We start from the raw sequence: 15,508 nt of genomic DNA, 5'->3' as shown, positions 1-15,508 counted from the left end.
GGTGCCCTGCGACAGACTGGTGTTGTGTCCTGGGTGTGCCCCCAACGACCTGTGTTGCCGGGTTAGGCTCCGGTTTGCCGCAACCCCGCTTGGGATAAGCGGTTTCAGTCAATCCTGTGTGTGTGTGTACAAATAGTCACGGCCGAATACTACGTCTCGTGTGCGCGCGCGTGTCACGGGAAATGCATCTATTCATTGACTAAAACATCTTAAAAAGCCACATATCCATTAAGGTTACGTTGCTCAGTTAATTTCTAAAAACTTTTTAATTTGTCCGTTTTTAGAGGTAATTTTATTTTTTGACAAATTAGATTATTAAATAGTTCTGGCCATGAAGCATACTTCTCAGTGGCTGCTACAGTTTCTCCAGAAAGTAGCTTATTGAAGGATGAGTCCTACTGCACTTCACTGAAATTACGCTGTAATATCTATAAATGAGGCTATATAAATTAAATGCGCAAAATTGTAGTCAAGTACGGTAATTCCAATAAGAGGCGCCGCCGTCGGTATGGATGACGAAATTCAGTATGAGGAGCATTATTGGAGGACCTATAGGATCACGTGACATTGACATTGGCTTCTTAAAGTAACTTGACAGAGGTGTATTTGTAAGTAGTTTCGTAGAGGGCTTCAACTTTTTTTTTTTTTGGAGAGCCCTGTGAGAGTTGGACGCGTCTGAGATAAAAATGTCCTTCTGTTCGTTTTCGGGTGGGGAGGTTTTTAAAGCCCACTTCAAAACAGGTAAGCGCGTGAAAGGTCCTCCGGAGCGGCGATAGCAAGCTCGTGTGGCCCTGGAATTTTTGCACGTGACGTCAGTCAGGGGCACGTGGGTCTGAGCAGCTGTAACATTATTTGAAGGAGTTGAAACAAGTCGCCAGATTTTTCTAGACTAGATTGTTAACACTCTCGTCAGACAGTTAATTACCGACTTATGAACTAGGTATATTTCCTAGTTGCACATTCCTAGAACTGATAGGCAACTCACTGATTACTAGTTAAAACCAGTAAGGATTTATTTTGTGCGTTTATACTGTATCTATTTGCAAAATCCAAAAATATGTGCAAATAATTGTTCCTCATTTTAAATCCATTTTTGTGAAACACGTTTTGTGTATAGTGATTCCATATTCAGTAAATTCTATTAATAGTCCATTGCTGACCCATCTAATCTAAGCATATTTTATTTTCCTCTTGAGTGGTTAACTTATTTTGAGTATTTACATGCATATACAGCAGGATATTTTTACTGGAATAATTAATAGTAATTGTCATACTCGGTTATATTACAGCAGTGGCTGACAGTCACAGTGGGGCTGAACCAGCTTCTTTCAAACTACTAAAAGTGTTTAACCATTATGGCTCCTGCTGCATATTCAAAGACAATCTGCAATGTCCATGACAATGTTTTTAAAAGAATATTGTCACATTTGTCTCCATGAGGAAAATCTGTGTGTGTGTGTGTGTGTGTGTGTCTTTTTTTAACCATATCATCAATGCTTGTTTTAATAATATACTTCACCGTGTTTTACCCTCCACAGGTGTCTATGTATGTTCAAAATGCGGCAATGAGCTGTTCTCCAGCAGGTCCAAGTTTAAACACTCGTCCCCATGGCCCGCCTTCTCTGAGACCATACATGAGAATAGTGTGTCCAAGTACCTGGAACGTCCCGGAGCCTTTAAGGTCTACATTCCTGCTGAGCGGGGAACTGAATCTGGAATGTTCCCTCACACCGCCCATTGATCATCAGCTTGATGGGGTGGTGGGAACACGTTTAATCGGTCTGGAGTCAGTGAAGGGTCTGGCTGTCATTTCAGGTGAGCTGTGGGAAGTGTGGCAACGGTCTGGGCCACGAATTCTTGAATGATGGGCCTCAGAAAGGCACATCCCGATTCTGAATATTTAGCAGCTCACTGAAGTTCGTCTCCAAAGGTACGGCCTCGTTACCATTATATCAGCAGGCAAAACTCAAACATCACAGACGTGTGGCAGTTTTTTCTCAGGATGATTATGGGGTAGTTTCAGAGAGTATACACAGGCTCCTCTTGTTACTAACAGTGAAGTTGTCAATTTTGATACAAATACTCACATCACACACACACACATCATCTGAAACCGCTTGTCCCATAAGGGGTTGCAGGGAGCTGGAACCTAAGCTGGCAACACAGGGCGAAAGCCCGGAGGGGAAGGGGACACACCCAGGATGGGACGCCAGTCTGTCGCAAGGCACCCCAAGTAGGACTCAAACCCCAGACCCACCGGAGAGCGGGACCAGGTCCAACCCGCTGCACCACCGCGCCCCCCAGTTTTGATACAAATACTTCCCAATTTAATTTTAACTTCATTGCCTATTTTTCTAAAGTTTGTGGCAAAGCAAAAGTGACCTGTGTTTTCTTGTTGTCCTTGAAGAAGTACCCGAACAAAATAGGAATGTGGGGCCACCTTAATTTATATCACTTCCACAGTTTTTGCAGCTGGATTCTGATATTCCTGAGGGATGAAAACTGCACATGTTTATAACATGAATCAGTCAGCAACTGGTATCAAATAGGAATTAATGGAGATGTTGTATTTTCATTTTCAGTCATTTTAAATTTGTATTGAACTTAATGTAGCTTGAGGTTACCGAAATACTTAAATAGACTTGTGAAATTTTTTCTTAGCTGTATCTGAGAATTTCAGAGTCTGTCCCTCAAATACATTGAGTGTTGTCTGTATTATTAAGCATTTATTTTGTTGTAACTTATTAACTTGAACAAAACAGACTTTGGGGAGATGCGGTGGTGCAGCAGGTTTGGCCTGTGCCTGCTCTCTGGTTGGTCTGGGGTTCAAGCCCTGCTTGGGGTGCCTTGTGATGGACTTGCGTCCCGTCCTGAGTGAGTCCCCTTCCCCTGTGCTGCCGGGTTAGGCTCCAGCTCACTGTGAGTGGCTTCAGCCAGTGTGTGAAAACAGACTTCTTGTTCCAACTTGATAGGGGGGCACTGTGGTGCAGCAGGCTTGGCCAGGTCCTGCTCTCTGGCAGGTCAGGGGTTTGACTCCTGCTTGGGGTGCCTTGCGACAGACCGGCGTCCTTTCCTGGGTGTGTCTCCTACCTCTCCAGCCTTGCGCTCCGTGTTGCCGGGGTATACTCTGCTTTGCCACGACCCCATTTGGCATAAGCAGTTTCAGACTGTGTGTGTGTTCCAGCTTCTCTGTGTTGACTGAGGAGTCAGTGTTGATATGTTATGAAATAATGATAAATGGGGGAATGCAAATAATTTAGCCATTTTTGGTTTTCAGCTTTGGGATTATACAGTTCAATCACATTCAAGGAGGACAAGAATTCTCACATTTTCACATTTCATAGTGGCTGTCTTTGCTCCATTCTGAAATTATAAAAAATATCCATCACAAGAAGTCAGTTTGCCCTGATTACAACCATGCTCTTTTGCCAGCACCCTGTATGAAGGGTTGCTATCCCTTGACTCAATATGTCTTTTTCTGTTTGCGGTTTTCCCTCTCCACCCTGGTGACCCCATGGCCCTCCCAGACGCAGTTGACGGACAGTAGAGTGAGTGCAGTTCCTGGCCCATAAAGCATGAGTGCCCTGTTCACTTCAGAGGTGCAGTCATTCATGAAGTGTGCTGGAAAAAGGCCTGATGGGATATCCAGGGCGCAGATGTCTTAAAGTGACTGCACAGAGAGGAAGACCAGGGTCTCTATCAGCGTGTGATTGCTTCTCTTCCTGCATTTATCACATTGCCTCTTCTGCTTTTATATTTTCATTATTTTTTTTGGCTGACACTTTTCTATGAAGTAACTTACAATGTTAATTTACCCACAGGGATTTACCCATTTGTAGAGAAGGGTAGTTCTTACTATATTAATTACAGTAAACACCTATATTAAGGGTTCTGCAATAGAAAGTGAGACTCAAACCTGGGTCCTTCAAGTGCAAGGCAGCAGCTTTAACCACTACTCCGCCTGCTGTCCCATGTGAGCATTGCAGTAGTCTCAGATGACGTGTTTATTTGCTGTAGCTTTTTGGAGGGGTAGGGTAGAGTGCGCTGATACCATTATTATATAGGGCTTTTGTTGTGGTATTTACTTCATAACTGAAACTCTGCTGTAGTGTCTTGGTTCCTGGGTTCAAGTTCACATTGCTAATGTGTATCACCACACCTTTGGATGCTCATTTGCTGTAGCACTACAGTTATATGAAATATTTTAATAAAAGTTTAATAAAACACTTTTGTGTTATATTCACTAACTAATGAATTGTTTATCTGAATTCTACCCTTTTATTGCAAAACAAACATGGGCTTCTGAGAGAAAGACATTTATGAAATTTCACAGCACGGTCTTCTTTTGGTTGCTTGTTGAAATATTTTTATTCCTTGCACTTATTTTCTGTATGTTTCGTTTTTAGTGATCTGAAGCGCAAAGCCGAGTGTTAAACTCTTCATATCTTTAACACCTTTCACGGTAGTTTTATTGATTGCAGTGTATATGTTTCTGTTTATTTGGGAGCATTTACAGGTCCACAGTGTTGTAAAACATTTTTAAAAAGTGTTGTTTTGTGTTGGCAGGTGTGTGCGGTGACGCAACAGGTTTGACCAGGTCCTGCTGGCTGGTGGGTCTGGGGTTTGAGTCCTGCTCGGGGTGCCTTGTGATGGACTGGTGTCCTGTCCTGGGTGTGTCCCCTCCAGTCTTGCACCCTGTGTTGCCGGGTCAGGCTCCGGTTTGCCGTGATCCTGCTTGGGAGCAGCGGCTTCAGCTAGTGTGTGTGTGGGTGTGGGTGTGGGTGGTATCAGCCAGACATTTTTCAGTCTATCCATGTATCCTTCTTTCTGTTTTGTGGACATTTGCAGCAATGTGCTCAGCTAGTGCTAGAAGGCGCTGTTGGGCTTTCATACGGCTTGAACAGCCTGGAGCCATCTGAACTGAGAAACCACAGCAATGTACTAATCTGACATGCTGCCACCATCTCTTTATATCGCTTACAAACTGTTATGAAATATTTTTTATTTTATGACTTTGAAACTGTGGCAGTAAACATGAAGTGTTAGTTTTTGGTTCATTTACATTTATTCATTTAGCAGACGCTTTTGTCCAAAGCAACGTACATCTCAGCAAAAGTACAATTTATGCATTAAATTAAGAGAAAGAGACATGGCTGCAGACATGTGACTCTAAGTAAACCTAGTTTGTTACCTACCACTTGCTTCACCGAGGTTCATCGTTTGAGTAGGTGCATAAAACACAGGATAGACAAATCCTGATACCCTCCCACCAATACACAAACAAGCAAATACAATGCCGAAGTAGTGGCTGAACAAAGGCTGTATCTGGGGATGCTCATGAAGTTACGGTGCGTGAACAATTACACTGTAAATGAGCTGGAGAGATCTTGGGCGAAGTGGGTCCGGAAAAGACTCTGTCCAGAATGAATCCCCAAAAAGCTGCTGGTCCTGACAGAATATCAGGCCAGGCAATCAGAGACTGTGTTGAACAGCCGACACGTGTCCTCTCTGACATCTTTAACATCTCATTGGCATAAGCACCTGCAACCCTGGGATCACCAGCAAGTTTTCTTTTGAATGTTCGTTTGCCCTTAAATTATGCTTCATTTTCATAAATCATTGCCCAGGGAATGTTGGAGGATTGCAGCTGTGAAATATGACAGAATTAACATTTAATATATTCAGGCAGAGGAGGACACGGTTGTGTAGCGGGTTTGACCAGGTGCTGCTATGTGGTGAGTCTGGGGTTTGAGTCCTGCTTTGGGTGCTTTGTGGCAGACTGGTGTCCTGTCCTGGGTATGTCCCCTCCTCCTCCAGCCTTGTGCTCTCTGTTGCCGGGTTAGGCTCCGGTGGGACAAGTGATTTCTGGCTGTGTGTGATATTCAGGCAGCTTTAAGAAGTGTATCCTGCACTTTACAAGCTAGGTAAAGCGGTCCTAGACCATGCACTTTGCCATTTGTGCCTAAAGCCAACTGAAACATATATAAATAAACTGTGTGTGGGGAGGGAGATGGCTGCATTTACAGGTCCACATGGTTAGAAACCATTTAAACAGTAGCACACTGTCAACACAGCAGCTGGTTGAATGCATTCTAATCATCACAGTTTAGGAAAAATATGGTTTAAAAACCATTTGTGAGCAAATGTGGGTCTGGTTATGCAGAGTAGCAGGGGTCACAGCACTTCAGAGTGAGCTGTGGGATCAGCCAAAGAGTGAATTAAATTAAAAAACTAATCTCTGGTAGCTCATCAAATTTAAATAATTCAATTTTCATATAAGATTTAAACTGTGTGAATTTGGATGTTATTTCTCTGACACTTTTCTCCCAAGCAACTTAGAGTATTAAGATACAATTATTTACCCATTTATACAGCTGGGTAATTTTTACTAGAGTAATTTAGGGTAAGTACTTTGCTCAGAGGTACTTTAGCTGGAGGTGGGAATTAAACCTGCAACCTTGGGATCTAAAGGTAGGTGGACCAACCACTATGCTACCAGCTGTCCTAACTTCTTTGAAGAATGGAGGGAGGTTGAGTCACATTACAGCTTTCTGACAGTGACCAATGAGATGTTTATTTAGATTATGAAAACAAAAATGGCCCTATAAAACTTCTAGAAGGCACGACATGGATACTACTCAAAATTTCTAATTCAGTCTGCATGTATGGCATAACACCAGTGCTGTAATTATTGAAGAAATTAATTCTGGGTCAGTTCTATGGGAACTCATGTCCCTGATCAGAAATTTAAACTCAATTTTCAACAGCACTTCTAAATGGTCAAAAGAAATCTAATCAATTAACCTGCAATGGATGCCTATTCAGGGTTCACCCCCCCAGCCTTGCATCCGGTGGTTTTGGGATGGGCTCCTGACCACCATGATCCATACGTACTTATGTACGAGTGAGTGAGTGGATGGGTGGATTTGATGCCTTGTTTTCCCTAAGCTGTCAGATGTCCTGAGACCCTTGTTTCCCGAAGGTTTATCTCATGGAAGACTTGTAAAATGATTCTCACCTGTCATCTGAAAGCAGCCAGATAAGCAGAATGATGGAGCACTGAAGTGTCCCTTAATGTTGCTCTACGTTAACGTGGCTGGTAAGAGATGCTGGACAAGTACGGCACTGGTTGCTATGAAGACCTCTTCACCACCATCCTCTTTATGTCCTCTAAACACACCTGAATGAATGAATGGGTGAATGGAGCTGATTCCCACCTCTCCACCCTTAGGCCATTTTTCCTTTAGCTGCTATCTCTGTTATTGTCCTTCCTATTCTAACCTGTCAGGATGTCAGCCTCTTGTAAGAACAGGAAGGCTCCCCCTCATCTAGAGCACCACCCGTGCCTTGTAAAATTAAATTTCCAATGAGTCTGTAACTCAGAAAGCTCAACCTAGTCGATAAAGTGGCCTTATCTGTGAAAGCTGCCTTCATATGTGTGTTTACTGGATATGTTGCAACAGGACAGGTGTGGATGCAGAGGTTCACAAAGCACATAAATGGTTCAGATGTCTATTCAAAGGGGTTTCTTTGAAATCTGCAGAACAAAAAGTAATTGTTACGCCCACGCCATCAGCCTGAGCAACGGCACCTGCACCGAATCAAAATAGCAGGGTATAAAAGCACCATGTCAACTCACCGAGTTGTGGAACCTCTTCGGAACCATCACTTTGACTGCGGCCACAGAGCATACGGATGCCTTCCCTCTTCCTCTCAATCCTCTTCGCCCCGTGTTCCTGATCCCCTAGCTCCATTGTCTTTGGTTCTAGACCTCAGCTTTGCTAAGTCGACCTTGGCTCCTGTTTTGTCCCCTGAACAACATTCGCCCCTCGACTGGCCCTTGCCTGCCCTACGACTACAATTTTGGTTTGCCCTTTTTGTTTTCTTAATTAGAAGTTCCCACAATTGGGTCCACCTATCCCTATGTCTCCCAGTCTCCTCCATGATAATGATTAATACATCAGCGTTGGGCATGGTGTCATAAATGGGCTGTGGAATTAATGCCTCAGTGGCTGTCCACAGAAACCGGTATTTCCTCGGAAGAGAAGCGAAAACTGCTGTCTCTCGTACAATGGACTCGGGGACCATGTGTATTGGTTGCCATGGAAACCTTTCACAATCATCCGCATGCTATGGTAATGCTGAGCTCCCTCCTTGGGCTCCGGTGTGATTAGTGCACAGGATTGGCTGGCCCCAGGATGTTTGTGATTTGCTAGTAATCTGGTGCTGAGGGCCCAGGGAGCTCCCTTAACCACTTTGTGCTCTGTCTTAAAGTATATATCTATGCCCCAGTGAAATTTGTTATGTTTTCTCTGTATCTGTCTGTATATTTGTGTATATTGATCATGTCTCAAACGTCAAGGCACAAAAACAGATTTTCCCCCTTATACAGTGTCCTTCCTGAGTCTCTGATGATCACACTATAATCCATATCCACACTTGAATGGACATTGTGATTCCACTATTGGCATCCAGCTATAAACGAATTGAATATAGCAGTAATTGCCTCTGGTAACATAGTGTAGAGTCTAAAGTGGTGTGTTTATTTTTAATCCCGCTGTAATGGTGTTCTGTATTTGACGGAGCCTCCCCCATGGTCATTAAAGTTATCTTATCCTCTCTTATTTTACTATCATAAGCGCTCAGTAGTGATATACTACCTGTTTAATGATTTCCAGGAGTGTGTCCTGGTCTCTAGCCAGAACTGGGAACAGAACACATGATATGAGCAGACTGAAAAGCAAAGTGGAGTAGTGCTAGACCAGAAATAGTGCACCGTTACAGCTGTTGCCTTGCAATCAAAGGACCAGGGATTAAGATCCCGATCATGCTATAGCACCCTTAAGCCAAGTGTTTAGCTTAAATTGACACAGTAAAAATTAACCAGCTATATAAATGGGTAAATCAATGTAAGAAGCTTTGTTCTCCAACCCATCTCTGTAAGTCTCTTTGGAGAAAAGCATCAGATAAAAGTTTCTGATTTTGCTCTTAATTTCCCAGCAGCAGGGCACTCTCTGCTCATACTCCTTCTTGCTCAGCCTGCATCCACAACATGCATGTGCTCTTGTCGTTAGCCTCACTCTCTATGAAATCCAGACTCTTTTGGAGAAGATGCTGCACATGCGGTCCCCAGCAGGCAGGAGTGGGTGGTCCTATTAGCACAAATTACCCCTCAGATAGTCCATCACTGATTGCTAACTTCTGTGGCTTGTGCCGAGTGTTCAGCCTCACTTTCCGGTCATATTGCTGCGATGTTCTAAAAGCACTGATTATTCACACGACTTTCTGTTTGAAGGGAAGCCCTTTGTTCTGGAAATGAATGCAAAGAGTATTGTAAATACTGGTGTACCCCACATGGGAGCAGTAAATTTCTGATGGAAATGAAGGAATGTGTCGGGCTGCAACCATGTGGTGCATCTCAAAAGAGCCCTTAAGACAGCAAGAGGATTTTTTTTCCCCTTGTACCTGAACTTACATTAACATTTATTTATTTAGCAGACACTTTTCTCCGACGTGACTTCCAATGAACTCTATGTAGGGTTATCAGCCCACACACCTTATTCACCAAGGGGACTTTCACTGCTAGATACACTACTTACAATGGGTCACTCATCCATACATCAGTGAAACACACTCTCTCTGTCACTCACACACTATGGGTGAACCTCTTGCCCTTCAACAGTATATTTTTTATTTTTTAATTTTAGTACTTTTGTGGCTTCATCAGTGTGTGCCTCCAGACCATACTGCTAATTTCAGCCTGTTTGGCACATTGTAACAAGTAACCCATAACAGTGCTGTGGACCAAAAGTCTTTTCCGGTCAATTCTGCATGTGCTGAAATCAGTTTGTCGCTCATTACACATGCGGGTGTGTTTCTATGGCATGTTTGTAAATGTCTGTTTTGCTCATCATGTTTTTTGTTGACTCAGTAGGTTGTTAATTCCCACTGTGTGTCATTAGTTTAGTGTTGCAGAGGAAATCCCCATCATCTCCATCTGGTCAGACACAATTGTTGATTTTGTCACATCAAGGATGGAATGAGAAGAGCAACGGCGGAGTGGATTGACCATAACCAGCAGAGGGTAAATGCTTTTTGTGGGTGCATTTGTGCTGATCTCTCCCTTTGGTGGGAACTTCTGAAGATGCGCTGAATACTGGGATTTCCATCGAGGAGACTCTCTAACGGGGACCAGATGGGCGCCACGGGCCCTTGAGATCCGCCTGGGGATGAGGTCAGGGCCCCGGAGCATGTTCACATAGCACCATGAGTCATGCTGTTGTGCTCGGCAGGCAAACCGCGGAAGTCTGCACTTTCCTTCTGATGCGGCGGGTGCTATCCGCTTATCTCCTCACATCGCAGCAGATGAAAGGCCCCGCCCCCCCTCCCCCCTATCTGCATCCCTCCATTGGCGTCCTGCAGCCCGCCTGCTTCACAAGAAAACAGATTTTCCCCAGACTGCCGCAAAGTTATTTCTCAGGATGGAAGAGTTGGGTCACTGTCAGGATGAGATCCAGCATTGACATGCCATCCGGTGTTGGTGTCACAAGCATGACAAAGGGACAGTGCAGGTTTGTCCAGTATCAATGACAGCTTGTCCAATGTAGGACAGTATTGGTCCAGAATCCATCCTGGAAGCAAAGGGGATGAGGCAGGGTATACCCTGGACGGAACACCAGTCCATTACAGTTCAGTCATGCACAAGCATTGACTCTCTCACACACACACACACACTACAGACAATTATAAAGTCACAAACCCTCCTGAAGGGCATGTCTTTGGACTGTCTTTCTGACTATCATCTCTATGTGTGTACAGTATGGTTACCAGAGCAGATCATGCCTCACTAGACCCCAGAAGAGCCTTTTGTCCCCTGTCTGGTGGTAAATGTACTGTTTGGGCAAACAGGACTGTGTTGGTGCATGTGGCTCTTACTGGAAACACTGGAAATAGTTAAACACCTGGTTACTGTTTTTACCCTTTACCCCATTTTTTTGTATTTCCTCCATAGCAATATGATGGGAACAGCTGGTAGTGTAGTGTGTAGCACTGCTGACTTTGGACCCAAAGGTTGCAGGTTTGAATCTCACCTCTGGCTGTAGTACCATTGAGCAAGGTACTTACACTAAAACTAGTCCAGTGAAAAGTACCCAGCTGTATAAATGGGTAAATACTAGGAGTTAGATTAACATTGTTAATTGCTTTGGAGAAAGGTATCAGCTAAATGAATAAATGTGAATTATACTGTACATCTTGTATAGGACATTAAAGGAGCAGCAGATAGTATTCTGATTGCAGCCTTACTCTGCAACTGAAGGAGTTGGGTTTGAATCCTACCTCTTGATCAAGGTACTTATCCTGAATTGATAGAGTAGAAATTACCTAGCTGTATAAATAACTAAATCACTGTTCTTAGTGTATAAAGCTCACATTGTCAGTTGTCATGAAGAAAAATGTCAGCTAAATCAATAAAGATTAATAAAGAAGGAGTTGTCCCACTGTATAGGAATAGTGATGGATTTTTGTTATTAAAACCCCAGACTGTGAGGGACCTCCTTAAGACCTGCATACCCATGTAGAAATAATTTAACCAAAATTCCAGTTGAGCTGAAAAGATCATCTGAGAAAGAAAAAAAAAAACAGAAATGGTTCCTACATGGATGGAAAGTGCATTTGAAAGTAATTTATTCAAAATGCAGTGTGGTTTTTCTTTGACGTCACTCAAGAGCAGCGAATTAAGAAAGACCGCACTTACCCTAAAGGCCTTTTAAAGAGAACCGATGAGGGACACAAAAGGCATATAACTGTGTGGATGTATAGAATGGCAGTCTCACACACAGATTCACACACACAGGCAGTAATATGCTCAACATACCATGGTCTGGGGCTGTCTGCCTCTTGGCTAATTTCCCAGCGGGCTTTGAGGCGTGGAGCTATATCCCATGTTAATCACCGATGTCCTGCTCTCTTATTTCTACTCCGTCATGCACACACACACACACACAAAACATGGGTGCTTATTTTTATGCACAACATCTACTGTATCAAAGAACTTGCTGTGAAAAGTTGAGGGAATTCCAGGACAGGAATTGCTATTGTACACTCAGAGCAGCAGGTGGTGCGGTGGTTGGAGTTGTCACCTTGCAATCTGAAGGACCTGGGTTTGAATCCCTGAGTACAGCAGTACTTAGAGTAAATTACTGTAAGTAGCTTAGTGTACAAACCTTCCATGGTAAGTCACTTTGGAGAAAAGTCGTACAAAATAAAAAAAAATACATAAACCATGCAACTGTATGAACTGACAGTTACTTATGGTAATATGCTATTTGTTCATTTAGTGGACAATTTTCTTACAGCTTAAGAGCTGTTGTAGTAGTAGTAGTAATTGTGGTCCATGCGTCAGTGATTTATTGTTGTCTTGTTGATGTTTCCTACGCTGAGTGTTTCCCCAAGATGACACCCGAGGACGGCAGCCATGATGCTAGCACTCCATGTTGACAGAATGTGATGACTGCATAGCATGGTCACTGACATGTTCCTCTACATACTAAGACATCAAATCACTAGCACTTAGCTACAATGTTATAAGTAGCTGTGAACTGACTTAAAATGAACCGATCTCAACAACTGCTTGTCCCAAGCAGGGTTGCAGCAAGCCAGAGCCTATCCCGGAAACACAGGGCACAAGGCTGAAAGGAGAGGGGAAACACCCTGGACAGGATGCCAGTCCATCACAGGGCGCCTGGAACAGAACTCAAACCCCCCGTTCTACCATACACTAGGCACCAGCCAAATCCACTGTGCCGCCACATCCCCCATTGGCTTAAAAGTCTTTTCTAACATAGAATGCCCAAGAGGTGGGTAGCCACTGGCACTGGAACCCCCCAAAGGTTTTTTTTCTCTCTTGCCTCTCAGTTTGGAGTTTTTTGTTCCTTTCCTCCTTGCCAACTAGGCTTATTTACAGCTTTAATAGTTACATGGTCATTGTAGTAATTTAATGTATAGCCTAGAATTTATAAATTTTTTTCAATTTTGCCTCTAATCTTTTGTTCAGCACTCTGTGTTGCTATGTAAGAAGAGCGCTCCATAAACATGAATTGAATTGTGTAGTAGTAGCAATTATTAACGGTGCACAGTGGCACAGAAAGTAACACTGCTACCTCACAGCACCTGGAAGGTGTGGGAAATCGTGGGTTGAATCCCTGTTCAGTCTGTGTAGAGTTTGCATGTTCTCCCTGTGTCTATGTGGGATTTGTGGGATTCCTTCCACAGTGGCAAAGACATGCAGTTCAGGTAAGTTGGTAACTCTAAATCGCCTTATGTCCAAAGCTTTCAGGATGGGCTCTGTGACCCTGCTCAGGACAAGTGGTTATTTAAACCGGATGGATGATTGAATAGTAATAATAAACTTTATAAAGTGCTTTAAAATAAAAATGAAGACATATCGTTATAAGAATTCTTTTGTGCCAAGTGCAGCTAAATTATTAAACAGGGAATTCCAAAACTGGGGTTTTAGACTGGTATATAGAGATTTTAAACTTTGGCTGTTATTTATTTTTTAATTTATTTTAATTTTTTAAACTGTATGTTAGGGTGTGTGTGTGTGTGTTTTATGTTGTGCACTGGCCATGTCATGGTGTCCAAGACAAATTTCCCTGGAAAGGGACAATAAAGTATATTCTATTCTATTCTATTCTATTCTATTCTACATAGGGTATAAGAGCATTAAAATGACAAAGGAGAATTTGTAAACATGAAGACAGGTGCAGCCTCACTCCACATAGCACATCAAAGTGCCTTTAAAATGATATTTTAAATGAGAACTAAAATGATTATTTTTCAGGTAAATTACTTCTGGCTTGATGGCAATGTTTCCAGAGGTGGAGCAAAGAGGAGCAGCACCACGAACACTGTGCAGGCTGTGTGTGAACACATGTGTTGGCTGTGTGGGGAGCCCAGGAAAGGGCCCTTTCTACAGGGGCCACCCGCAGTCCAATCAAATGCCACCGCCTGCCACTATCATTAATGTATCGTCCACAGATTCCACGGCCAGGTTAAAGCTGTTATAGGGAGGACATGGGGGCGATCGGGACACGGTGCGAGGTATGGCACGTTCAAGTGTCTAGGGAGGGCCCCCCTCCCCCAGTGGCTGCACACCGCTGACTCTCATGTGTTGATGGCCTTTTTCTGTTTGTGGGCGGCTCCCTCCGGTGTGGTTTCTCATCACTTTTCTGCGCCACTCGCGTTCCACATCATTTTGTCTCTGCCGCTCACCCGGTTTTCCTCAGGAAGTTTGCCTGAGCAACTCGGCCTAAGACCCCTCCAGCTAAAGGGGGCTGATGAAGCGCAGCTGGAGTGGTTGCAGTTTTTTGTGGCACGTAGAAGCTCTTGGAAAGTTGGTGTTTTGCATGAAAAATCGTTAATAAATATGTTTGCCGTCATGGGTTCCTCCTGAAGCTCTGCAAAGTGAAGCATACATGTTTCCCACAGTATATGCTGTTCCCTAGCTGTGTTTGTGACTTTTCCATGGCTGCAGGAAGGGTCCGAGGGTTTTATTTGTGGCCCATGTATCTGTGTAAGTGATTTATTGTCCTCCCTGTGGTGTTTCCTGTACTGAGTGTTTCCTGATTCTCGGATTCACCCTTGTCTTTCTCCCTTTCACCTGTGGTCATGGGGCAGAAGGATAAGATGCTGATGGGAGGTCAGGAAGGAGTTGGAGCCTCTTCTTTAGTTATTCGCTTAGCATGGATGCAGGACCCTTCCTGCCACTGGCACAACCAGTGGCCTCCCATTGAAGGAACTCCTCATTCTGTGTGGCTGTTGTGATGACAGGTTGTGGGGTGGAAGAAAAGCAAGAGGAGGAGGAGGAGAAGGAGGAGGAGACACTGCTTTGTTCCCACAAGCCCCTAGAGCAGCTGATGCCTCCAAGGCTATGGGGGGCAGAGGAGTGCAATGCTTCTAGATGATGGAACTTTCCCTTTCAATAACACCATCCATCCCATTTAGGCCACCCGGCGATGCGAACACTTCTTCGGTCTGCTGGACTCCGGTCACAGAGAGTCTTTAAAATCTCCAGGCTTTCAGCGCGTGAGAAAAATGCTCATGGGAACAAATCACTGCTATCATGAAATGCATGATCAGACATAAATGATCTGACATCAATGGTGTTTATTAGTGTACATTAAGAAAATATACATCCCTTAAGTGAAGACTTGGCATTTTAACACAAATGATCAGGGCAGGAAAAATAAGATAAAGAATCCATCTTTGAAGTGCAAAAAAATGGGACACTAATCCAGTACTTCAGTTTTCTTACATGATTTATTGAATATTTCGAGAAAGGTTTTGTAAAATCCATTAATCCAGTGTTAACTGTTTCTCCAGTACATGGTCAAGGTGATCCAGAGCCTATCGTGGATGCATAGGGTGTGAGGTATGGTACATCCTGTATGAGATGCCAGTCCATCATAAGGAAATCACACACACTTGCACATTCACACTACGGCCA

General features: G+C 43.6%; 1 protein-coding gene across 1 annotated transcript; it reads left to right on the top strand.

Moving 5' to 3' along the window:
- The first annotated feature begins 93 nt into the window (after nt 1-93).
- Nucleotides 94-4,224, top strand: msrb1a (methionine sulfoxide reductase B1a). The gene is made up of 4 exons (XM_018754683.2): nt 94-741; nt 1,539-1,681; nt 1,816-1,930; nt 3,528-4,224. The coding sequence occupies exons 1-4, from the start codon at nt 687-689 to the stop codon at nt 3,545-3,547; spliced, it is 333 nt and encodes a 110-aa protein (XP_018610199.1). The 5' UTR covers nt 94-686; the 3' UTR covers nt 3,548-4,224.
- The last annotated feature ends 11,284 nt before the right edge of the window (nt 4,225-15,508 follow it).

Source organism: Scleropages formosus, chromosome 8 (genome assembly GCF_900964775.1).
Source record: "Scleropages formosus chromosome 8, fSclFor1.1, whole genome shotgun sequence".
In the NCBI taxonomy this organism is placed as follows: domain Eukaryota; kingdom Metazoa; phylum Chordata; class Actinopteri; order Osteoglossiformes; family Osteoglossidae; genus Scleropages; species Scleropages formosus.
Note: the sequence above shows the minus strand (reverse complement) of the source record. Positions and strands in the feature narration are given on the sequence as shown.